The sequence below is a fragment of the Cyprinodon tularosa genome, unplaced genomic scaffold (assembly GCF_016077235.1).
Source record: "Cyprinodon tularosa strain WSP-4 unplaced genomic scaffold, ASM1607723v1 ctg246, whole genome shotgun sequence".
NCBI classification, from domain to species: domain Eukaryota; kingdom Metazoa; phylum Chordata; class Actinopteri; order Cyprinodontiformes; family Cyprinodontidae; genus Cyprinodon; species Cyprinodon tularosa.
In genome coordinates, this window is record NW_024038913.1 from 2,429,263 (window position 1) to 2,454,665 (window position 25,403).

Sequence of the window (25,403 nt, forward strand, 5' to 3'; positions counted from 1 at the left end):
GACCAGATTAATCTACTATGAGAAAAAGCAGAGAGAGCACAGAAATAGTTGAACTAACAAATACTGCGGGATTGGAAAAAAAGCAGAATTAAGAGAAGTGGTCCATATGTCCTCCAATAGCCTAAACCTATAGCAGCATAACTAAATATACATATAAAATAGGATTTGAAAATACATTTTTAAATTACAGGTTTATATAAATACAATAATTACAGATAAATACAATTTCAAATTCCTCTATATTAATTCAAAGTAAAATCTACAATTAGAAAACACTTTTCAAGGTAGATTTCTCATTGTATGATTTAAATGTTAAATATTTTCCTTGACTCTTTACTGCATACTCAACTTACTCTTTTTGTAAAACCAAAAAACTCCCTTGGGTCACGTAAAGAACAACATGTTATGGAAAGATGTAATATCTGCTTTTTAATTTTGATGTGCATTCCTGTCCTATCCACTATAAATATGTATATATATATATATATATATATATATATATATATATATATATATATATATATATATATATATATATATATATATATATATATATATATATATATATATATATATATATATATATATATATATATATATACTGTATATATATATTTATATATATATATATATATATATATATACTGTATATATACATTATAAATGACAGGCTTCTGCATACACATGCATGTGGTATCAAAACCCTGAGGAAGACTCTGGATCACTTACATTAATTGCCTTTTCCTCTCTATAAGCTGAAGGTTTGGCAACAGCTTTTTCCCCACTGCCAATAAGGCTGTTGAACTGTTGAAACTCTAATCAAGTCACAAATCCAGACTCTGTATCACACTTGTAATCATCACATTTGCATTAGATTGCGAATTTTCAAATCCTTTAAAAATTCAGTGTTCTACTGCATTTTATGAATATCATTTATACACATGAAGTTTTCAGCACTGTGAGATCTTGTTCAGGAGTGAATATAAGATGGATCAATATGTGGATAGGTTGAGGTTTCCTCAACAGTGGTGCTGATGTTGTTCCAGTCTATTAATGAATATCAAGGTGAAAATCATTTATCCCAAGAAACCAAGAGTGGTAGTGCTGCTACAAAGGTTCAGGTATCTCTCAGGATGAATCATAACATCAGCCAGTAAATGCAAAGCAGGGAAACAGAAGAATGTACAGGTTGGTCCACATATGAAAAATAGAATACCGCAACTAAAGATAAATATATTTGAGCACTCATACAACTTTATACTCCATTGCTGTAGGTACATTGAGAAAATAATTAAATATTTCAAGTCCTGTTCCATGGAATTTAGATGAGAATTGATGGAGATAATGAAGACTCAAAATTTCTATTCCAGGGAATTACTTTAAGATCAATAAAAAAAAAAAAGGTAATGTAAAGGCTTTTTATATGCATTTAATAATCAGAGGGGTCTTCTTTTCTGTGGCTCAAGCTGTGGCTCTGCTGACCTGTTCATGAAGCTCAGCTTTCTATGATGGGGAATAGATCCTCCATGATCTCCATGTTAAGGGTCATTACTAACACCAGTAACACCATGTTTAATGAACCAGGTTCAGCAGGGCTGTCAGGTACCAGATCCTACTGGAAAATTTGCATCTCTGTAAAGTTAAACAGATGGGATGAAGTTATTTTAAAATCTTGGTAGATAGAGAAGACAGTGGACCATCACCTGGAGATGACATAGTGCCATTGATCATCACTGACAGAGGGAATTTCATACTAGACTTCAAGCAATGAGTATTCTGGGATTCTCTACTTGGGACTTTGATTTCCAAACAGAATGAATTATTACATTTGATCTAACAAGAAGTCTTCTGACCACAACAGTCCAGCTCTTCTTCTGCTTTAGTCGAGGAAAGATGCTTGCAGCTCCATGCGTGGGATTCATCTGTGTGACGTGGTTCTGATTTGCTCCAGGGTCTGATTTTCTCCATGGTAAAAAAGGGTTAAATTCCAATGCATGCAACATTTTCACATTTTTATTTGTGAACATTTTTTTCTTATGACATAACAGGAAAAAGTAATTTTAAAGGTAACATATATCAGGCTGAACTCCATCGGCTGTGAAGACTTTTAAAACAATATATCACAGTTTAAATTAAAAATAAAAAAATATATATTTTTGAAGATTTTGAGGCTTTGAAAAGCTTCATAAAAGTATATAATTACTGTGAAGAATCAACATTCACTGCAGTGTCCTGTTGTTGCACAATAGCAGATAATCTCTCACTGAAGCAGGAATGTCCAGCTTACAGACAGCTGAGTGACACTGGGCTCCTAAATGCTGACGTAAAGCACATCGACAAAGATGCTGCAGGGATCGAGGCTGACCCGTCCACTGGCGCACTGACAGGAAGAACAGCAGGTCCTCCTGGGGCAACTTTGAGGAGAAATAGAGACATAACAGCCCTGAGCGAAAACGACAAGAGGAGAGAGGATTTAAAACCTCAGAGAGCTCACCTTGTCAGGAGGCAGGGATTCTAACCAATCACAGGGCGGGATGGAGGTGTAGGAGTTCAGCATTAGCCCCAGAACATCAGGATAGAAGGCCAGCTGTTTCAGCATCTGAGACTGATAAAAGTTGAGTCATTAGCACAGCAACAGATGCATCATACTTCTTCTCATCAGAAGGTTTTCAGATAAGAGCTCACTAGAAATCACCCAGTGGGGGTAGAAACCTATTTATTCAGTTGCTTGTTAAGCTTTAATAAGTTCCAACTGGATACAAGTTCTACTTGTTCTGTTATTTATGCACAGCACAGCAAGACTGGGCCGTTAATTGTAACTTAAGAGTAAAAATATAGTTTTTTTAAATCTTTTTAAAATTTTTCAGACCGCAGACATACTGTATGTTTTAATAATCACTCATCCAATTTTAAATGATTTAAAACATAATTAAGCATATAAAATTAGGTCTAAAAAAGTAATGAAAAAATATCACTCCCCCAGCGTCTCTGCTCTGAGATGCTGAGGGGTGTCTACTAGAAAAAACGCGACCACATCCTATTCCTTTTGAATGGAACAGTTTGAAAGGGAAAAATACACTAAATATTATATTTGCATTCTGATTTTAATTCAGGGGGATCAGTGGAAGCTGAGTGCATACAGTATGTGCGACATGTTGAATGGGGAAAAGGAAAGTCACTCTGCTCACTGACTGCAAACACAGGCTGCAGCTGCTGCATCTTAGTCCCTGTATTTTGGAGGAGCTGGGGGCTTGTTGTCTGTTTGCATAAGACAGTTAACTCAGACTGATCAGTTCTCTATGTGTTCACACCAAAGTCTCGACAGAAAAAAATGTGTTAGATTTGCTGCTAGTCATTTTTTTTTTTAAGTTTCTAAAGGGGTTGAATAAAGGAGCTCAATGTAGTAACAAAGTCACTCAGTTGGCAACATTGCAGAAGCAGCCTTGCTGTTCGGTTTTATACTGCTCGACCAAAAGGGGGTGGGGCCTGTGTTGAAGGAGGCCACATGACCACATGAGGCCGCGCTTTTATAAGCACCTAAAAAATCCTGAAACAGAAATATTGAAACTGAAATTTTATTCTAGTGCCATCATAAAAGGTTGGGAGACTTTTTAATTATGTAGAAAAAATATTGATGACATTTATAATATATTTAGAATAAAATGGGGAATTCTCTCTACACAGGGTTCAAAGGTATAGTGGAGGATGTTCTTTTCCCGGGTGGATCATCAAAATAAGTGGTCCTTCTAATTGTCAGTAATTCTGGTGATATGTTTAAGTAAGGCTGACCTTCCTACGAGTTCGTCCCCATTTTCACTTACAGTTAGTGAGTCTGACATAGTGGAAAAATTGTAAATCTTCTTTTGGAAAGTAAGCTTGTATGAGCGATAAAAACAGCAACTTTCAAACAGAGAGATTACAAGGAGATTTGGGCTAGTGCATGCTCTCACGCACATTTAATAGGCGGTCCCTCTCGGGAGCGGGTACAAGGTTCTGCATGTGCATTTTTTTCTACAGTGGAGAGGGCAGGTCTTTCAAAAAAATTCCCTAAATTCCTTCACTATATCTTTAAGAGCAGTAACAGAAGTTGAAAACTGACAGACTCTAGGAAAGCTTGAAGAACTGTCAACCAAAACCACCTCTAAAGATTACAGGAAATTTGGGCGGCTTAGCAGCAAGATCTAAAAATAAATAAATAAATAAAAAAACAAAGGGTAACTAAAAGCTTTTAAGAAATCAATATCTTTGAAAAACAAAACAAAACAGGTGTTGTTTTTTTAGTGTGTGTACAAAATCTTAGTGTTGGTTGAACCTTTGGTGAAACAGGTTTGGCTCCATAGTTTAGAAGGGATCTTGCTATCGCCTCACACTGCTGCACCGGGTAATCTTCCACAATCTCAAAATAAAAGAAACACAAAAAAAATGAAAAGCCTTATATAGTGCTCCTTTTATTAATAATAATATTGGTTTTGTAATTTTTGTAATTCAGAACATCTAGTACCTGGAGCAAACAGTCCATTGGTGTGTAACCTGCACAGTTCTCAACATCAGCCTTAGCTCCGTGCTCCAGGAGGACATGTACAATCCTCGGGCAACAGTTTGCACAGGCATTGTGCAGTGGGGTGTGTTGCTTCCTGCCTGCAGTTTGAGGATTAGCTCCTGCATCCAGCAGCTTCTGGATCACACGCAGGTACCTCCCAGCTTCAGACGGCCTCTCGGCTCCAGAGCATGCAGCATTCAGGGGCGTCTCCCCCTCTCGGTTAGTGGCCAAAACATCCGCTCCAAGGCTTAGAAAGAGCTCCAGGTGCTCCTCCAGGCCCCTCTGAGCAGCCACATGCAGAGGTGTGAGCCTCGACTCCCTGCTTCTCACATTGATGTCTGCGCCTCCCTCTAAAAGCAGCTTAGCACATCTTGAAAACAATCACAGGTTACCACTTGATTAGAGCTTTTATCAATTTATTTTGTGTTGATAACCAATTTGGATTTTATTTTTCTGTGGTTTTAGAACTTTTTCAATTTTTATAAAAGTGTAGACACTCATGTAAATATGTCAAGATTTCAAATAACTTAAAAACATTCTTTTCTGTTTATGCAACATCATTCCTTGATTGACATCTTCCATTATCTGTACTGACCACTTTGGGAAAATGGGTTAAACTAAGATTTTCAGTATAAACAGCTTGACCACCTACTGGAATGACTGGGCAGAGGTACAGAGGTGAAGGGGAGCACTACCATCTGCAGCCAGCACATCTGGATCTGCTCCATGGGAGAGAAGCAGCTGGACACAGACAGAGTGGCCGCCTATGCAGGCATCATGGAGTGCAGTGTTGCCTCTGGGGTCGGTGTTCACCTCAGCTCCACGAAACAGCAGCTCCTCCACACATGCTGTGTGTCCCCGGCTGGCAGCCAGGCGTAAGGCCGATGTTTGTTTCACCTTGGAGCTCAGTGTCCACATACCTGAGAGAGAAGATGTTCAAAGTTACTGACAATACTATCCCATTCAAACTATATACCAAAGCTTCTGAAGGCATACCCATTTCTGGAGCCCACACCATCTCTTCATGCACTGTCTCCATCAGGGCATTAACCATCCCAGGGTCCTTCAGCACAGCATAAACCCCCTTTATGTCCCCATACATAAAGGTGTTATGGATGCTTGTGTCTCTGCAGCGGATCTGTGGTGGAGGGGCTCTGACCTCCTGGAGCCGCTGCTGCCTTGGAGGGAGTCTGGGTGGCAGAGGCAGTGGGGGCCTGATCATCGCCCTCCTATTAGCCAAGGCTCTCCGTTCATCCTCCCAATCCTGAAGCTCCTGTTCCAGTCTCAGAGAGCGTAGGGAGGTAGAGGAGAATGGAAATGTGTCCTTGGACATAACACCCTGCAGTCATTCCCATAAAAGCAAAGATCTGTGTAAAAGCTTGGCACTCATACCGATCATTAATAATGCTTATATTTTCAATTATTAACTCCACTTAAACATCTTGCCTTTAAGCAATGAGCAGTGCTGCTTATATGGATATCAACAAACAGCTTTTACTTACCCGTCACTGGAAGTGCCCTGAGTTTCAATGGAATTTAAACTGGTTTGAAGCCAATTAAAGAACCTGGACCCATTTCTCTTCTAAGTTGAACTTATACGAATAAACTTCTGAATCAAACGCCCTTCATTTGTGCACATAGCCACAGGATAACTGCTCAAATAAGTTCTACTTGTGATATTTTTAGATCAGAATGCAAACTGATACTCGCAGTTTGAGACCTGACCACTAGATGGCAGTGTTAGCCCAACCTTTACCTCCAGAGAAATGTTGAGACATTTTAATGGATTTGGAAAAATTTGTTTTTAATGATATATTTGTATTCTTTAAATTATTTGTTTATTTAAATCGGTCTATAAATAGATTAAAGAACGGATAAAAGCAGTATCAGTGTGATTTATTGTTCGAAGTTAAGAAAAAAAAGATGTCTTTAAATGAAGGAATAATTGCTTCGGTTTTCTCCACCTTATGTTCATACAAACTGAGCAGAAAAATATATATTATGCTATATATTTATAATAAAATCCCCGGGAATAAAATCGTTAATTTTTTTGGAAAGCAAAGTGTTTAAATCTTTTTTTTTTTCCACACTTTGTCATGTATTCTTAGATTCAGCGTAGGAAAAGAGAGTGCCTCTTGTATTAGTTGAGCGACGCCACCCTGACGAGCAGGGAACGCTCTTGACTTGACGCCAACTCCACGCGTGGTGACGTCATCACGTCAGCATGTCGACTTTGAACGTGTCGGCGCGGTCCCAAGCAGCGGTAGATCCTTGAAAACTTATGCAGTGTTTGGTCGCCGTTTATCGACTTATGAGGAAGTTTTCAGATAAAAAAACAAACGGTTTTATTCACTGTCAGTTATTGAATGGCACTCGATTTGACTTTGGTGTGATTATCTGAACTAAACAGACTCTGCTTTCATCGTGATATTCCATGACTGCGATGGTAAGTTACTGCTAAAAAATGGAACAGCTAACTGAGCTAACAACTGCTGGTGTATGGCGACTTTTTAAGTCTGTTAAAGTTGTATTAGTTTTTTTTTTTTATGTAAAAGACTGTTGTCTTTATTGCAGACCTGCAAACTGAGTGGCTTGTTCAGCCTGGATGAGGACTTTGATGATGAGGTAACACCTGATTTCACCTGGCCTCCCTCCTCCTGTTCTGTCATCTGTTTATCTCTGTTTCTTTTTGTCCCAGGATGTACTGGGGACAGACTGGAGCGCCTGCCCAGTCCCAGGATCAGCCAACATGGCAGCTGCTGTGCCATCATGCACGCTGCGGGCTTCCTCTGTTGCTCACAGAGAACAGGAGAAAATATGCCACAAGCCAACGGGAGAAAAACCGGCTGGACTGTGCAATGGCATGGTGTCAAGGGGCAGTGGTGCTGCACAAACTGTTGCTTTAGGTTTGAGGCAGATCTCTTCCTCCTCCACTACGCCTGCCTCCCCTCTCCTTTCCAACTGTATGCCTCTACAGCCTCTGGCCCACACCGAGGGGCCGAGGACTCCCTGTGCGCCTCAGGATGATTTTGATGATTGGGATGTCGACCTGGCTGACTTAGATGAATGTGACAACCAAACGATGCTGCTGTCGAAGCCTGTAGCAGCCGAGCCTCCGTCATCAGTAGAGACATTGAGACCTTCCACCTATGTAAGCAGCCAGATGCCTCCTAATAAGAGCCTACGGGGGACAAGTGTTACATCTCAGACTCCAAACTGTTCTAGTTATAAAGCACCTTCCCAAAGCCTCTCTGCTACACATCTTCGATCTCCAAGTTCCTGTCCTACTTTCCCTGCTGTTCCTCCACGGAGTCCTGCTGTTTGCCTGGCTGCGACCTCCCCAGCACCCAGCAGCTCTTTCAGCTATACTCGGCTGCAGAAACCTTTGGCTACTCCACAAGCGTCCTCTCTTGCTCGCAGCCTCTTTAATACTGTCTCCCCAGCACCAGCCCCTTCAGCGAACGCCTCCGCCCTGAGCCCCCATCCCATGCACACGCCGGTCCTCACCAATCACCTGGTCCAGCTGGTGTCTGCATCCAGCAAGCTGCCCAAGAAGAGGCGTTGCTCTGAGGCTCACCAGCCCAGGACGAGGCGCTTCCCCGGTCCTGCAGGACTTCTGCCTCAGCAGGTTGGATCTTTTTTTTGTTCTTTTTAGAGCGTCAATTTCAAAGCAATAACAACTAATTTTTAAAGATCTTTATCTATTCTATTTCTTAGCCTCAGGGTCAGAATCTGGACCAGATCGTGGTTTCGGTTCCTCACACTCCTGTTCACGGGGCTGTGGCTCGACAGCCGAGTCAGGTAAAGGAAACCCAGAGGCAAAGCACCTTCACAATGTTTGACCTCATAGAGTATACAAGCACTAATCAGGCTTTGTCTGAATTAACAAGTTTTTTGCAAATTCCAACCCAACAGTTCTGGTCTTGAATCATTACAATTTTTTCTTATTTTCTAAGGACACTTATAAACTTGAAAGTTGAGTTAGTTTTATATTATGTGTAGCAAATCTTGAGCATGAAAGGTAGAAGAAATGTGCTTCCGAGTTCTTGATTGAGACAAACAACTTTGTAAATGTGAACAAGTCAATGATAAATTTATTTATTAAAGCGCTTTCAAACAAAGTGCTGAAAAGTTATTAGAAGATAGAAGAATAAAACAATGATTTAAAACAAAACCAAGATGCAACATAATCAGTAAAATCAGCATAAGAAGTAAAATGCAACAGTTTTTCTTCCAGCTGTAGGACTTTTTATAAGACCAGTGTCCTGAGATCAGAAAGCACACGGTAGAACATGCAGCTGCAAATCATCGGCCACATAGGAAGGCACCAGGGAGTTTAGAGGCTTGTTGGTGAGAAGCAAGACCTTAAATCTGGCAAATATGAAGGGATATCAGATTTGGATCAAATGCAAGCAAACACATTTTAGACATTCTGCAACTATTTTCCTCTCTAACCAAGAAAGGAGAGCAGGGCAGTAATCAGAGCAATTCTCAGCAGTAGTGGGAAAGGCCTTGTGTTCAGGATGGAGAAAGACTCGTTTTGCTTTTACCACAAAGGCTGAGGAGTAGCTGCTATGAACTGGGCTGGGTTGAGTTGGTCATGTCCAGATTCATATGAACGATTCAGATCTGATGACCAGCAGACTTATTTCCCAAATTGGCTGTCAGGTTTGATCTGCATGATTTATTGTTTCCCCTCTTAGGTTAACTAGAACCAACTGCAAACCGTAACAAAATTATTTCAGATATGCTTTCATACAGTCTGTAAGCCTGGATAAGAGTGTTATCAAAGCATAAATGCTTTTAGCTTTTTGAAGGAAACCTTTTTTTTCCTATTGGGCATCTGTCAAACTTTCTTTATCATCCACTCGTTTTCATGTCGTTCTGGGAAATTGTTGCTTTTAGGTTGTTTTTCTTCTCTGACAGTCTTCTTGTGGTGTTTTTTTTCGCCTCCCATCATCAGTGGCCGCCTGTGTCTGTGCACAGCATGACACAATGACTTTCCCTCCTGAGTGATTAGGATGAAAGACGTAAGCAAAAAACAACTATATATACTTATTTTCCTCACTATATATATATATATATATATATATATATATATATATATATATACACTATATTGCCAAAAGTATTTGCTCACCCATCCAAATTATTGGAATCAGGTGTTCCAATCACTTCCATGGCCACAGGTGTATAAATTCAAGCACCTAGGCATGCAGACTGTTTTTACAAACATTTGTGAAAGAATGGGTCGCTCTCAGGAGCTCAGTGAATTCCAGCGTGGAACTGTGATAGGATGCCACCTGTGCAACAAATCCAGTCGTGAAATTTCCTCGCTCCTAAATATTCCACAGTCAACTGTCAGCTGTATTATAAGAAAATGGAAGTGTTTGGGAACGACAGCAACTCAGCCACGAAGAGGTAGGCCACGTAAACTGACGGAGCGGGGTCAGCGGATGCTGACGCGCATAGTGCGAAGAGGTCGCCAACTTTCTGCAGAGTCAATCACTACAGACCTCCAAACTTCATGTGGCCTTCAGATTAGCTCAAGAACAGTGCGCAGAGAGCTTCATGGAATGGGTTTCCATGGTCGAGCAGCTGCATCCAAGCCATACATCACCAAGTGCAATGCAAAGCGTCGGATGCGGTGGTGTAAAGCACGCCGCCACTGGACTCTAGAGCAGTGGAGACGCGTTCTCTGGAGTGACGAATCGCGCTTCTCCATCTGGCAATCTGATGGACGGGTCTGGGTTTGGCGGTTGCCAGGAGAACGGTACTTGTCTGACTGCATTGTGCCAAGTGTAAAGTTTGGTGGAGGGGGGATTATGGTGTGAGGTTGTTTTTCAGGAGCTGGGCTTGGCCCCTTAGTTCCAGTGAAAGGAACTCTGAATGCTTCAGCATACCAAGACATTTTGGACAATTCCATGCTCCCAACTTTGTGGGAACAGTTTGGAGCTGGCCCCTTCCTCTTCCAACATGACTGTGCACCAGTGCACAAAGCAAGGTCCATAAAGACATGGATGACAGAGTCTGGTGTGGATGAACTTGACTGGCCTGCACAGAGTCCTGACCTCAACCCGATAGAACACCTTTGGGATGAATTAGAGCGGAGACTGAGAGCCAGGCCTTCTCGTCCAACATCAGTGTGCGACCTCACAAATGCGCTTCTGGAAGAATGGTCAAAAATTCCCATAAACACACTCCTAAACCTTGTGGACAGCCTTCCCAGAAGAGTTGAAGCTGTTCTAGCTGCAAAGGGTGGACCGACGTCATATTGAACCCTATGGATTAGGAACGGGATGTCACTTAAGCTCATATGTGAGTCAAGGCAGGTGAGCAAATACTTTTGGCAATATAGTGTATATATATAGTGAGGAAAATAAGTATTTGAACACCCAAGTTCTCCAACTTAGAAATGATGGAGTGGTCTGAAATTGTCACATAGTGTGAGACAGTTTAAAAAAAAAATCCAGCAATCACATTATATATTATATTTTACTATTTATCTGTACGATTCTGCTGCAAATAGGTGTTTGAACACCTGTTCATAATCTAGAATTCTGACCCTCAAAGACCTGTTAGTCTCTCTTTAAAAATGTCCACCTCCACTACATTTATTAACCTAAATTAAATGCACCTGTTTGAGGTTGTTAGCTGCATAAAAACACCTGTCCACCCTATACAATCAGTAATAACCCAACATGACCAAAGTTCCAAAGAGCTGTTCATTGACACTAGAGACAAAATTGTACACCTCAACAAGGCCTGAAAGGGCTATGGGGAAATTGCCAACCAGCTTGGAGAAAAAAGGTTAAATACCGGAGTAATTATTAGAGAATGTAAGAAGCTAAACATGACTGTCAGTCTGCTTGAGACTTGGGCTTCATTCAAGATCTCACCTTGTGGGGTCTCAATGATCCTGTGGAAAGGTTGGATATCAGCCCAGAACAACTTGGGAGGACCTGAAAAGAGCTGGGATCCGTTTCCAAGGTTACTGCTGGTAATACACTTAAGACGTCGTGGTTTGTAATCATGCATGGCACGGAAGGTTCCCCTACTTAAACCAGCACATCCTCAAGGCCCATCTTAAGTTTGCCAATGATCATTTGGATAGTTATTCGAGAAAGTAGTGTGGCAAGATGAGACCAAAGCAGAACTTTTTGGTCATAATTCCACTATCCGTGTTTGGCGGAAGAAAAACAATGATGAGTACCTTCCCAAGAACACCGTCCCTACTGTGAAACATGGGGGTGGTAGCATCATGCTTTTAGGGCAAATGCACTGTATTAAGGAGAGGATGACAAATTTTTGGGGAACAACCTCCTTCCCTCATCAGAGCATTAAAGTTGGGTCGAGGCTTCCAAAATGAAGCACACAGCCAGGATAATCAAGGAGTGGCTCTGTGAGAATCATATCAAAATTCTGGCGTGGCCTAGCCAGTCTCTAGACCTAAACCCAATAGAGAATCTTTGGAAGGAGCTCAAACTTTTTTTCAGCGACAGCCTAGAAACCTGACTGATTTAGAGAAGATCTGTGTGGAGGAGTGGGCCAAAATCCCTCCTGCGGTGTTTGCAAACCTGGTGAAAAACTAAAGGAAATGTTTGAACCCTGGATTTGCAAACAAAGGCTACTGTACCAAATATTTACATTGATTTTGATCAGGTGTTTATCATCATACAAATAGTAAAAAAAAAAATACATTGTGATTTCTGGATTTCTTTTTTATCACTGTTTTTTATCAAGTTTAAGTTCAGATATGCTTTCATACAGTATATATTAGTGCTGTCAATCAATTAAATTTTTTTAATCGCATCAATGCCTGAGTTAACTCGCGATTAATCGCAAATTTTTTTTCTGATTGAAAATCATTTAAATACTCTCGATGACATACAAAAAATACATACAGGCTAGGTTTGTGCCAATGTTCTTTTTTTTTAAATGAAAACAGGTCACAGACACTGATTTATGCCATAGAAACATATGGCAAGAAGATGGGGAGGCATGTAGCAAAAAATAACAAATATGTAGCCAAAAAAAGGCCCTGAAAACAGGCTGATGTAAAAGACAGTCTTTACAGTTAATACAGTCTTTTGAACAAAGACAAGCATTTTACCCTACTGCTATAAAATGTAGTTCAGTTAACATTAGATGTTAATTAACCAAGGTAATAATGAACAATTTTCAATCAATACATCAAAATCAATAGACCGACATCACTAGATGGAGGTAGTCTATGCTCTAGAAAGTTACTTTTCAGCCTCTTAACAAAAATGAGAACACACACACACACCCACCCACCCACACACACGATACCGACCTGTGGCGTACACAGACAGCAAGAGTGCCGTAGCAGATTCCATTTCACCTCAGTAATCTTTTCTCAGCGTATTTCAGTTTGCTATAGGCACCAGACACTCAACTTGTTTGTTGGTGGTAGGGCTTAAAGAAAAGGCACTAGCGCTACCCAGTGTATGAGCGTCTTTTTTCCTTGAGGAGTTCCGCTCTGGAAGCCTATGGAAAATGCATAGACTGGGGGAAAATAGCCCCGCCTTCCCGCAGGCTGCAGCGGGATGTACTTGGAAAATTGTACCATAAAACCACATAGCGTTAATCTCACGTTAAAAAAATTATCGCCATTAAAATGGCCTCGCGTTAACGCGATAATAACTCGATAATTTTGACAGCACTAATATATATATATATATATATATATACACTATATTGCCAAAAGTATTTGCTCACCCATCCAAATTATTGGAATCAGGTGTTCCAATCACTTCCATGGCCACAGGTGTATAAATTCAAGCACCTAGGCATGCAGACTGTTTTTACAAACATTTGTGAAAGAATGGGTCGCTCTCAGGAGCTCAGTGAATTCCAGCGTGGAACTGTGATAGGATGCCACCTGTGCAACAAATCCAGTCGTGAAATTTCCTCGCTCCTAAATATTCCACAGTCAACTGTCAGCTGTATTATAAGAAAATGGAAGTGTTTGGGAACGACAGCAACTCAGCCACGAAGTGGTAGGCCACGTAAACTGACGGAGCGGGGTCAGCGGATGCTGACGCGCATAGTGCGAAGAGGTCGCCAACTTTCTGCAGAGTCAATCACTACAGACCTCCAAACTTCATGTGGCCTTCAGATTAGCTCAAGAACAGTGCGCAGAGAGCTTCATGGAATGGGTTTCCATGGTCGAGCAGCTGCATCCAAGCCATACATCACCAAGTGCAATGCAAAGCGTCGGATGCGGTGGTGTAAAGCACGCCGCCACTGGACTCTAGAGCAGTGGAGACGCGTTCTCTGGAGTGACGAATCGCGCTTCTCCATCTGGCAATCTGATGGACGGGTCTGGGTTTGGCGGTTGCCAGGAGAACGGTACTTGTCTGACTGCATTGTGCCAAGTGTAAAGTTTGGTGGAGGGGGGATTATGGTGTGGGGTTGTTTTTCAGGAGCTGGGCTTGGCCCCTTAGTTCCAGTGAAAGGAACTCTGAATGCTTCAGCATACCAAGACATTTTGGACAATTCCATGCTCCCAACTTTGTGGGAACAGTTTGGAGCTGGCCCCTTCCTCTTCCAACATGACTGTGCACCAGTGCACAAAGCAAGGTCCATAAAGACATGGATGACAGAGTCTGGTGTGGATGAACTTGACTGGCCTGCACAGAGTCCTGACCTCAACCCGATAGAACACCTTTGGGATGAATTAGAGCGGAGACTGAGAGCCAGGCCTTCTCGTCCAACATCAGTGTGCGACCTCACAAATGCGCTTCTGGAAGAATGGTCAAAAATTCCCATAAACACACTCCTAAACCTTGTGGACAGCCTTCCCAGAAGAGTTGAAGCTGTTCTAGCTGCAAAGGGTGGACCGACGTCATATTGAACCCTATGGATTAGGAACGGGATGTCACTTAAGCTCATATGTGAGTCAAGGCAGGTGAGCAAATACTTTTGGCAATATAGTGTATATATATATATATATATATATATATATATATATATATATATATAAATATATAAATATATAAATATATTTAAAAAAAAAATATATATATATATATATATTTAAAAAAAAAAAAATATATATATATATATATATATATATATATATATATATATATAAAAGCTTCCAATTTCTGCTGGACAGAACAATGGCTGTTTGGTTCCTGGATTTTGTTTCCATGTTTTGCAAGTTCCACGTTTGGGCCTCTAGCAACAATGAAAAGAAAATAGGACATTTATTATTCTGCTTTCTCTTTTCACTGCGGAGTCATTACACATTTTTGTAATATTCATTTTTCTCCACAGTTCCTTCCTAAATCAGCTGTCTTCAAGGCTAACCTCTGTTTAATTCAAACCAGCGGGATGCAAATATATTATGGTTATTATAGTGCTTTCAGGGGTTTAATAATAATAATAGAACAAAAAAAAGATGAGCAAATGTTTAATTTATTTTCTAAGTCCCAGAGGCAGACAGTGTTGGTGGTGAACAGAAAACAGCAATTTCAAGAATCCGATTACCTCGATCAGGTTGTTTTTTTTTTAAATAAAAATCATTCTTATGGGTGAAAGACTTCTGGTCTGCAATAAATAAGTAATGTTTTAGGATCTGACTTGGCAAAAAACTTTTAGTTTTGTATAACTGCACTATTACACACCTGCTGTTCCTCGTTGAGGTGTCTCTGCCCTTTAATTTGATCGACAGACAGACTTAAGTACCATATGATTGTGGATTGGAGAGAAAAGAATTAGTGTTTAAGTAAAAACTGAAAAAAACAGATGTGTCCACTTGAATACCTTGGAATTAAATCTCATCCATAAGGTTGTTTTCAAAGGTCACCCAATGTGTAAACAGCTGAATGGTAGTATAAATGCAGCAGTTCTGGGAAGGTCTCAAAAAACAAACGGCATCACGCAGACTAGGTGAGGCATCTGTGAAGGATTTTTTTTTTTAACAATATCCCCATCTTTGATCATCTCTCAGAACAGCAAAAAGGAGAATGACCTTCTGAACCCTGAAAAAGTCCACAGGAGCCCACAAAAGTCTGTTCGACCAGACTAACAATCACAAAAGTCATAGTAACTGCAGGAGGAGGAGTCTCAGCATCTAAGAATCTGACATTCTAATTATTCCTACAATTTACAAAGCAAGAAGAAAGAAAAGTATCTCCTTTTTAAAGTCTGTCACAAGCCATTAAAACAGCACAGCAAACATGAAAGACGGTGTGTTTGGACCTGAACTGACCCTGCAGATCGCTCTACACAACCACGCCTTAAACGGCGGGAGCCACATGTAGCTGTAGAATTAATGTTCGTCAGCAGAGACCTGGAAGATAAACAATCTAGATGCTAAAAAAAGACGAGTTCCTCCTTACAGAAGGACAATCATCATAAACATGCAGCAAGAGCTCCGGTGGATCTCCTGTCTCACCTCTTGATTCATTTTTTACAGCTTCACAATAATAGTAAACTGTGAGATCCAGATATTGTTAAATACTTTAATGAATCCATTTTTTCTTTCTTCTCAATCATTTTATGCCTCCAGCTCTCCTTTAGTATCATAACACCATCCATCAGGTGGTGTTCTTGCTGCAGGGAGACGTGGCCAACAAATTCAATACGTTATTAGCAAATCAATTACAACTCAGCTCCTAACCATCCTTTAAATCCACCATGGTAATGGCGCATACTGACTCAAAATTTAGTATTATTAACATTATCAGGTAGCGTGAAGGGAAGAGATGTGTTTATTTTGGAGAAACTAATGTCAAAAGACTTAAAGATGTAGTTCTAAGTATTGAAGAGAGCGGCTAAATAAAAAATGCAAAACACAATTTTTATGTTTTAGGGGGGGAAAAAATCCCTTTATAGTCCTTTAAACAGTTATAGAATATTTGTGTTGGAATGCCATCAATGCCCAATCAAATTCTTTGAGGTGTGCAGCTCTGTGGTGAAAATGCTCCTGCAGCTTTCCTGTGGTAACAGACTTTGTTTTGACTCGATGCATCCAGCAGATGTTGAGTTGGAGAGCTTGGATTTTATCCCTGCCGTCACGTGCTGTGTGAATTCTGATGTCATCTTTAACTCCCGTCATCTCGTCCTCCAGTGTTCCAGCTCACAGTCTGAGGAAGAGGAGTTCAGCGGCCGTGCCTGGGCAGCGATGAAGGCTGAGATGGGTTTGGATGAGAGGAATCCTTCATGCTTCCTGCACACCTACAGCGTCGTCATGGTGCTAAGAAAGGTAACCCTGCAATAATCGAAGGCCGCCCATGCGTTCAGGTACAAACTGGCTCCTGTGTTTCCTGTCAGAGCTGCTGGATCTCAGCTCGTATTTGGGTGTGATGATTCATGGTCCATGATTGTCGTCCTCTACGAGAGCTGGAGGACTGCCTGGATAATTGAGATAAACGGCAGCATGGCTCTGGATGTATTCTGTGATTATAAAATATGATCAATAATCAGTCTAACTAATGACGTTGCTGTTGCTTTGTTCTCTCTGTGGGTTAAACCACTTGGGCCAGCTCGAGTGAATCTGAGCGCATGCTGTTGGCCTCTCTACTGACCCCCCCTGAGCTTGACGAGGTTAAGCTCTTCGCAATAATATCATCTTCCCAAAATCTGTGTTTGCATCACTGAACAAATTAGCACGCAGCTTGAGCTTGTTCCCTCTAATGAAGTGGAAAGGCAGGATCATCCCAGCGGTAAATCCGACTCAGATCAGTGTATTTATACATCGAAGCATCCTTATAGCTGCTGCTTGTGTTAATAAATCAACAATGAAAGCGGTGATATTTAAGGCTGAGGTGATTAAGACGCTTAGTTGTAGATTTATTAGAGATGAAAGCTGAATGAATTAAGGGCTGAGTTTCCTTTCAGCCAATCTGCCTCATAGTAAGAGCTGCAGCAGCACCGGCAAACTCTACTGTAGATGGAGGAATCAAACAACCAGTAAGATCTGATACATTTGAATTCAATGTGTCTTTGCTCAGTTCAATTAAAATAAATATGATGTACTTCAGATTATTAGAGACGGTTAATGAATGGGACAGTGGTTGTTTCCCAGATGGACTGATTGGTGATCAGCAGGGTCAAATACCCGCAGATCTGCTGCCACTTTTTATACACGTCAACAAATGATGGGAGATTTATTTTATTCGATTATTTAAAAGATTTTTCATTCTTAGATGCTACAATCTTTACATTTTTCAGTCTAAAAATCAGAACACTGCAAAAAAAAAATTTAATCTTTAGTCAGTCTCTTAAGATTAATGCAAGTTTTCTTGAGTTAAGCAGTTAAAAGACAATTTGCCGATGGTATAAATCAATTTCCTTATAAAATAAGATAAAGCAATTGCATTATTTCAAGTGTAATAATAATAATATCTAATTATCTTATTGGAAGAGCAAAAATATTCATCCTGTTGACAGATCATCTTATTTATCTACTCTAATTGCTGGTAAATACACTTAAATAAGAAATGCTAACTTACTTTGAAATAGTTTTTGCAGTGAATGAACCAGAAACGCTTTTATAAACCAACTTTCTTTACCATCTACTCATCTATTTGATCAAACTCGCACAGTCAAGAGCTCTGTAGGGTTTTGTAAAGGAAACCCACAGACTGGCAGAAACGGATGATCCCTGATTTCCAGGTCTGTTCCTGATCTTCCAGGGAGGCAGCTCTCCTATTAGATGCCCATATTACTCCAATCTCCTCACCTGCTTTCCATGGCTGATGTTGAATACACAGTAGCTTGTATCTGGTGGGGTTTTTACAATATTAAATCTTTAAACAAGATACCCAGGAAAATATATGATACTTGATACCATTTTCACTCCTATGGGAATAAAAACTATGAAAAAAGGGCAGGAAAAAATATTTGGAATGATATGAAAACTAACCTTTTTTCCAACCTCAACTGCAGTACATGCCCAAAGTGCTCAACAAAAGGATCGAATGTTAAGTAAGTGTGCAAAGAAAAGAAAATAATGGATGGATAGATGGATTTGCTATAGATACAATGAACTATCTTTGACAAAGAACAGCCCTTGTATCTGGAATATTTTCCCTTGGTCTCTATTAAAGTCTTACAGCCAGAGAGGAGGATTATGATATAAAGAAGCTAACTAAGCATCTGTTTTTATTACCATGGACCTAGGGCTGCGACTAACGATTATTTTGCAAATCAATTAACCTGTCAATTATTTTTTTGATTAATTGATTTATAATTGGATATCCAAAGATTCCATACAGAAGATTTTTTTTTACAGAATTAAACCAGGTCAAATAAAAACTTTCCACTTGTGGGGTTCAGGATAGAGCATGTTGACAGATGAAAAAGCTTTTTTCAGAAATGTAAAATATATATGCAGTGTTTTCTTATAATTACGGCTCAAAGTGTGTCACTTTGTCGGCTAAAGGTCTCTATGCTCCAGTTAATGATTATTAAATTACTACTTCATTACTAAATTAGTTGACAATTATTTCAATAATCGATTAATCCGATTGTCTCAGCCCTTCATGGACCGGTTCCTGAACGAATCTGTTAGCAGCAGAGTTTGAATCCATCCTGCTGTCGCTACATTATCATGTTTAAGCTGTATAAACCTGACTGAAATCTGTCCAGAATGTTGTTTTACTTCTGTTTTTCATTGTCCTGTTTTTATTGTTCATTATTCAATGTAAAATATAAGTTGCAACCTGTGTTGTTAGACATGGTGCATAAAAACATAGCTTATAAGAGATGTAAAAATGTATTTATATCTTTTAACTGTGGAAAAAAAAAAAAAAAAACATTGAAAGATATGTTGAAGTGGCACACAGTGACTTTGATGTTGAAACACGAAACCTTTCCCTGAAAAACAATAAAGAAAGATGTTTTTTTTTTTCTTCCTTGCTCCAGGCTGCTCTCAAACAGCTACCAAGAAACAAAGTGCCCAACATGGCCGTGCTGCTGAAGAGCATCATCCACACCAACGCAGACGCTAAGGCTGTGTTTAAAGACCCTACAGGTAAATCACACAAGTAGTCCCCCAAGTGGGGCTTTTCCAGCTGAAATGTAAACATCTTCTGTTGGGATTTGTTGAATCTGGTGAAACGCTGCAAACTTGCATCACATGCTGGTGGAAAACAAGCTTTCTGATTTTTAAGAGGGAGATATTCCAACCCACAGGGAAAGCAGTGAGCTGTTCTCTTCGCTTTGACATTTGCTCTTGCAGCATTGGCCTCGCTCCACGTGGCATCGACAGCAAAGTTCAGCCACTGTAACGAGCTCGGCTGAACACACACACACGTATTAGTGCATGCAGTCCAGATGTGTCCCCCATCTGCACCAAGCTTCTTAATTTCCCGAACTCCTCTCCTCTGCGGCGTCACCCTAAGCCTTCACGCCATCCTCTGATCCACCTCCAGCGTCCGTTCTGTTGCCATGGCCTCCTGAGCGCCGCTGCATCTGCTGAGCTGATTATCAGCAGAAGTGGATGTTTTTCAGCTCTGGACTTAAGTGCCTATTAGTGATTCAGTTGTAGCGGACTGACTCCTGTGGTGGGCGGGTATTAGGTGCTTCTGACACCAAGAGTGACTGTTCTCTTCGTAATGAGCCTGCCGCCCACTGGAAGCTCCACAGCTTGTTTCCAAAAGACCCGCAACATTTTCTCACCCTTCAATCGGATTCCAGTAGGAGGAGTTTATTTCAGCTTAATAACATTTCAAAGCCTTCTGTTACAAAACATATTATTTCTGTAACTTGAGAACATTTAAAAAACTCATATTTCTTGTCATAACACAAGATAAATATGCTCTGCTGTCATTTTCTACATCTTGTGGTCACTGTTGGTGGAAATGTTGAGTTAGTGGTTGGAGAGCAGACGTTTAGAGGCGCAGCAGGTTTGCTGGTTCAAATCTGAGGCTGACTGTGGTGTCAACTCACTGCCTCCTGGGAGATCGGTTAAACACTGAGGGATCATAAGCCTCTTTCTCGCTGAAATAAGCGGGTTTACCCGGGTTTTTCAGACATGGGTTGACCCGCTAACAATCAGCATTTGGTTTCCTTTTCATTGTAAAAAAAAAAGCTGGGTCTAACCCCTCACTGGCAAGGCCTCTGTCCCATTGTGGCTGCGTATCTGGTGACACTAGCACACTAGGTTAGCACTGATGATGTTACCAGTGCGACAGAAATCACAACAGAAAATAATGTAGAGCAACATGTCAGGAAGCCAGGACTTAATAAGTATACTTTACTGTTTTGCTCTTTTGTCCCTGTGAATCCCTCCCACCAGCACAGTGCTGTTTATCGAATGTAAACGGGGCCGTTTCGGCTTGTCAGATCAGAAGCTTTTGGAGGTGTGTTGAAATCCGTACGTTGCGTTCAATGTTGTTGCATAATTTAGCTGATCAACCCAGGTCTGGGGTTCCCACTGCTCGCCAATCAGAGCTGCAGCGATTTTAACGCGGGCTGCTTGCTGAGTTGTTCGACCTGATTAGACGCCAGTGTCAGTGAGGTGTTCCTAGTGCCACTAAAAGCCGATTGTTCCTGGTTTAAGACGGGATTTTCAGCCGGGTGATAAAGGGATCTTTCCTTTCTGTGGTTGACAGCAGAGGGATCATGTTTGCTTTAAAGTCTGAAACTGTTGTAGAAACAGGCAAGTTAGACTCTGCATACATTGCTGTGAAAAAATATTTCCTACTAAGCAGAATTCTGTTTTTTTGCAAAAATAGTTTGACTGTACAGCTCCAAAAACATTCGGATCAGTTCGAAAAACCACAACCAAGTCTGATCACTATTAGATCTGTGCTATCCAGAAATGTATTCAGTGGTACCTGTGTGTCAACATGAAGTAGGCTGAAAAAAAACTCAAAATGAATCCTGCTCATACATAAATAATAAGTAAATAACAAATGAGAACGGACAAAAAAAATAGCAAACCAAAAACACAACATCTTCCAGTCTGGGAAGAGTGAAGAAGGCTTGGAGCTCATGGACAGCTCATCCAGGAGGTCAGAAAAAGAAGAACATCTAAAGCAGGGAAGATGTTGTTCTGTTTAACTTAATCCAGTTTTGATTTGCGTCCTGTTGCAGTAACCAGGATATAGATCTACATTTTTATCAGAATTCTTGGTTTTTATCTCAGTCCTATAATACTGTTAAAATGTTCCCTTAGTTTTGTTTGAGAAAACCCAAACATCTATTGTTTCCTTAGCTAACTTTTTTTTATTTTCATCCAGCGGCTGTGAAAGCGTTCCAGAGCTTTTACTGCAGGAGACGACACTCCCTGATATTTCTTTTCTGCAGACGACATCTTGTCTCTAACCTCAGTCTTGTGGATTGTTGTGTGATTTCAAGTCATCAAGGAGCTTCCTAAAGTGCTGGAAAGTGTTTTTTTTTTTCACACCCTTTCTAAGAGAATCCACATTTTAGAGCAAATGTCCTGCTGTGAAAAAGCTGTCTGCTGCACTTAATGTAAACGCTAGAAGCAATTTGCCAGATTGGTTTTCTGAACTTGCCTGGCATTAAGGCATTAAAGTCACTCTTTTCTCAAATTCATCCCTTTTTATAAAGTTTATTGATCCTGCAGACCTTAATGAGGATTCAGAGCACTAGAAAGAATCTTCTTTTGGGTCTCTATTGTCCCTGTTGACCTGGGTTTAGGTTTTGTTATAATATTTACTCCCTGAATAAAGTACAAACCTTAACCAAGAAGTCTGACTGAACAGTAAATATTTCTAGATTTTCAGTGCATTATTAGTATGTTGATCTAGAGAGACACTAATCATAGCGCCAGTGATCAGAGTCGCCAGTGATCAGAGAGTTCTCTGTTCTGAACTTTGATCACACGGTTAAAGCCGATTTAAATAAATCAAAGCAAAACTCCCACTAGTTTTGGAACATGAAAACCTCAACCAAGAGCATTTTCTTTGAACTTCAAGTTGAACAAAAAACCCAAAACAGATAAAGATTAAAAATAAATGCTTTGATGCATAAATGGAGGAGATTGTATTTGAAATGCTGCCTTCTTTTTTTTTTCTTTTTTAATATCTTTGTTTGATTTAAAGCTCTGCTTCTCTCAGAATCTGCAGCACACTTCTTCATTTTTTTTTTTTAATCTTAAACTGCTTTTTTTATCTTTCATGCTTTGGCGCTGAAGGGGAGATTCAGGGAACTGTGCATCGGCGTCTTTTAGAAGAAAGATCTGAGGATTTAAAAGCTGGAGTTGTGCTGCTCCTAAAACAGGTGAGACTAACTAGAAAGTGCTTCATGTGCTCCACCTAAAATTAGCCGTCGCTATAAATCTGCTTTCTTTCCTTTTGGGATTAGGTGGGTGTTTTCTCTCCATCCCACCGTAACCACTACCTGAACGTGACGGCCAACAACCTGCTGAGGATCTACTCCCCCGACGGAGTCAGTCTGTCCACTCAGCTCCCCCCGTTAGTCTTGGTGAGGACCAGCTGGAATCAGTAATCACAGTTAATGCATAAAATGTTCTTTTAAAACCCGCTTAATGGGCTTTTAAATCCCTTTTGTCCCACTCCAGGAGCCAGCCACGTCGCCACCTGCCGGGGCTCCAGGCATCCCCCGGGGGCCTGTGTCTCGGATGCAGCTGGAGTTCGATGAAGAGGAGGACGAGGGAAAAAAGGCTGAGGAAGGCAGAGCCAATCAGGGGCAGGAGGACAAATCGGTCAGCCCCAGCACAGATCTCCATCGGAGTTTTGGGAATCCAGCTCAGCAGGACGCAGACTGGGATGCAGGTCAGACTAAACTGATACTGAGGGAGCAGCACCTGTAGATGTTTATTTAGGAAGTGATTACTTGCTTTTAAACAACTTAAGACAACAAGCCTCCTGTGACATAAATATTTCTTTGATTTTTATCTTTAAGATAAAATGTAAATTCAGGTTTTAATTTTGTGACTTTATTAGATAGAAATACTTTTAACTCATGCATAGTAGGAAAGCCATCCACTACAGCGGCACCATGTTAGAAGTTATTTATATGCAAAGTGGAAATTTACAACACTTGGTTAATAATAAAGAACGGGCATTGCATTTCAAACAGTCCTTTGCAATATTTAAAGTGCAGAGACTCCAATATTCAGATAATGACGCTTTATTAACAATCTGCTCTGTAGCTCCTATATGTATGCATAGTTAACTCGCTTGATTTATAGGTTTATAATGATTAATTTAACTGCATCGCTGCAATAAATAAACTAGACCTAAATGTTCCTTTTGCATGATTGCATCTCTACATTTCTACATTAAAAAGCTAAAGGTTTTATCAATGCCTCAGTGAGATTTTGGTGTATAAATGAGTCCTTCCTGTGTCAGCTATATTTTGCCCTGCAGCATTTACCTGCAGGCTAACACATTTGGCTGCATTTCATCAGGTGTTGCGTATCTTACCGCCTATAAAACCATATTTTTGTAAGGTACATTTGCCAGTAATGCAGACCGAGATGGCATCTTTTACCTGCAATAAAAGGTTTTCTCACTTACTGCAGAAAGCAGAATATCTAAACTGACAACTTTCAAGCCAAGATTTGTATTTTAGCTCGATAATATTTGACAGCCATCAATTAATTTTATCAACTGACACTTCAAAACTTTATTCTATTTGTTCTCCAATCATTCCTCTGTCTTGTCTTTGTGCAGATGATGACCTGGATGAACTGCTGGGAGAGATACAGGAAGACACGTTCAGCTTTTGACATCGACTTTACATCAAACCATCACCGTTCACATCTTTAGCTGGCTCGATCTGCTAACATTAAAGTCACCTTCAAAAGTATCTGTAAAAATATGTATATTTTATGTTCCTTTTTGATAAACCAACTGTATTTAAGTTCTGGAATGACTCTCATGTATCACTGAATACTGATGTCACCTTAAGGAAGCAAATGCTCTTTAGTTCCACCACTTCAGACCACTGACTGACAGCAGTTTGTTTTTGTAATTATGCTGCATTAAAGGGGAGCCTTTGTTACCTGCTGGACCTTCTTGTTGGTTTGTCCTTCACCTACATACTTCTCACTGTCCCTTGATGGAAGGACAGTTACTCAGTGGAGTCCCAGTGTCTCTAACGGGCTCTTATGGAGGGATTTCCTTCTCACATCCAGACTCCTCCACTACGACTGCCTCACTGTAGCAGATTCAGGTTAATCCTCAGCCTCTTTGTCATTCTGAGGAAGGAGCAGCAGCTTTAGTGTCCCATTTTATGCTTAAGAGGGAGAGGGAATTAGAAGATAAAATGTGTCTTGTTTGCAGAACATCCTCTTTGTTAGAAGGCGTTCACACATTTAAACAGCTTCTGTTTGAGCTCCATCATCTCTTATATAGGGACTGAATAGAGCCATTATTTTATGGGAAAAACCAAGGGTTGATTTTAAATGTCGGTGTCAGGCAGATTACAGATGAGCTCTTATCATCTATATGTTTCAAACGCCTCTTAAAGGAAACAGGGTTTTTCATTTTACTGATAAGTGAGCATATCAAGCCAGCTAAAATATGTTTTGGTTAATGATGCTACAAATCACAATTCTGTTTGCCAACAAAAACAATATAGATATCAAATCCAGATTTTTCCCAGAAAAAATAAACAAGTTTTTTTTTTTTCCACAGCTATGGGTTGCCCCTAAACATTGATTAAAAAACCTTAAAATAAAAAAATCCAACATTTAATGGGACAGTAAGAAATGGCTTCATAATAAATGCACTTCATAAAAGACAGATCTTTATAGCAATCATAGGCAATTAAATTTTGATTACACACACAGTGACTAATTGAGTTTAATTACATTTAGCTAAAATTAGGGGTGAACCAGTTGCAGGTTTCTGGCCGATAAATGATTCCTGGTCTTTAAAAAGCCTGA

The 25,403-nt window shown here is 40.2% G+C and overlaps 2 protein-coding genes across 2 annotated transcripts; one reads left to right on the forward strand and one right to left on the reverse strand.

Moving 5' to 3' along the window:
* Positions 1-1,998: 1,998 nt before the first annotated feature.
* On the reverse strand, positions 1,999-6,236 carry asb16 (ankyrin repeat and SOCS box containing 16). Its single transcript, XM_038287942.1, has 7 exons — positions 6,043-6,236; positions 5,537-5,879; positions 5,193-5,460; positions 4,502-4,910; positions 4,313-4,396; positions 2,495-2,599; positions 1,999-2,414 (listed from the first exon to the last, which is right to left on the reverse strand). The coding sequence occupies exons 2-7, from the start codon at positions 5,871-5,873 to the stop codon at positions 2,220-2,222; spliced, it is 1,398 nt and encodes a 465-aa protein (XP_038143870.1). The 5' UTR covers positions 5,874-5,879; positions 6,043-6,236; the 3' UTR covers positions 1,999-2,219.
* A 520-nt stretch (positions 6,237-6,756) lies between these two features.
* hrob (homologous recombination factor with OB-fold) lies at positions 6,757-24,526 on the forward strand. The gene is made up of 10 exons (XM_038287803.1): positions 6,757-6,986; positions 7,115-7,165; positions 7,239-8,168; positions 8,258-8,341; positions 16,644-16,778; positions 19,442-19,550; positions 22,683-22,768; positions 22,853-22,972; positions 23,070-23,283; positions 24,187-24,526. The coding sequence occupies exons 1-10, from the start codon at positions 6,975-6,977 to the stop codon at positions 24,240-24,242; spliced, it is 1,797 nt and encodes a 598-aa protein (XP_038143731.1). The 5' UTR covers positions 6,757-6,974; the 3' UTR covers positions 24,243-24,526.
* Positions 24,527-25,403: the final 877 nt, after the last annotated feature.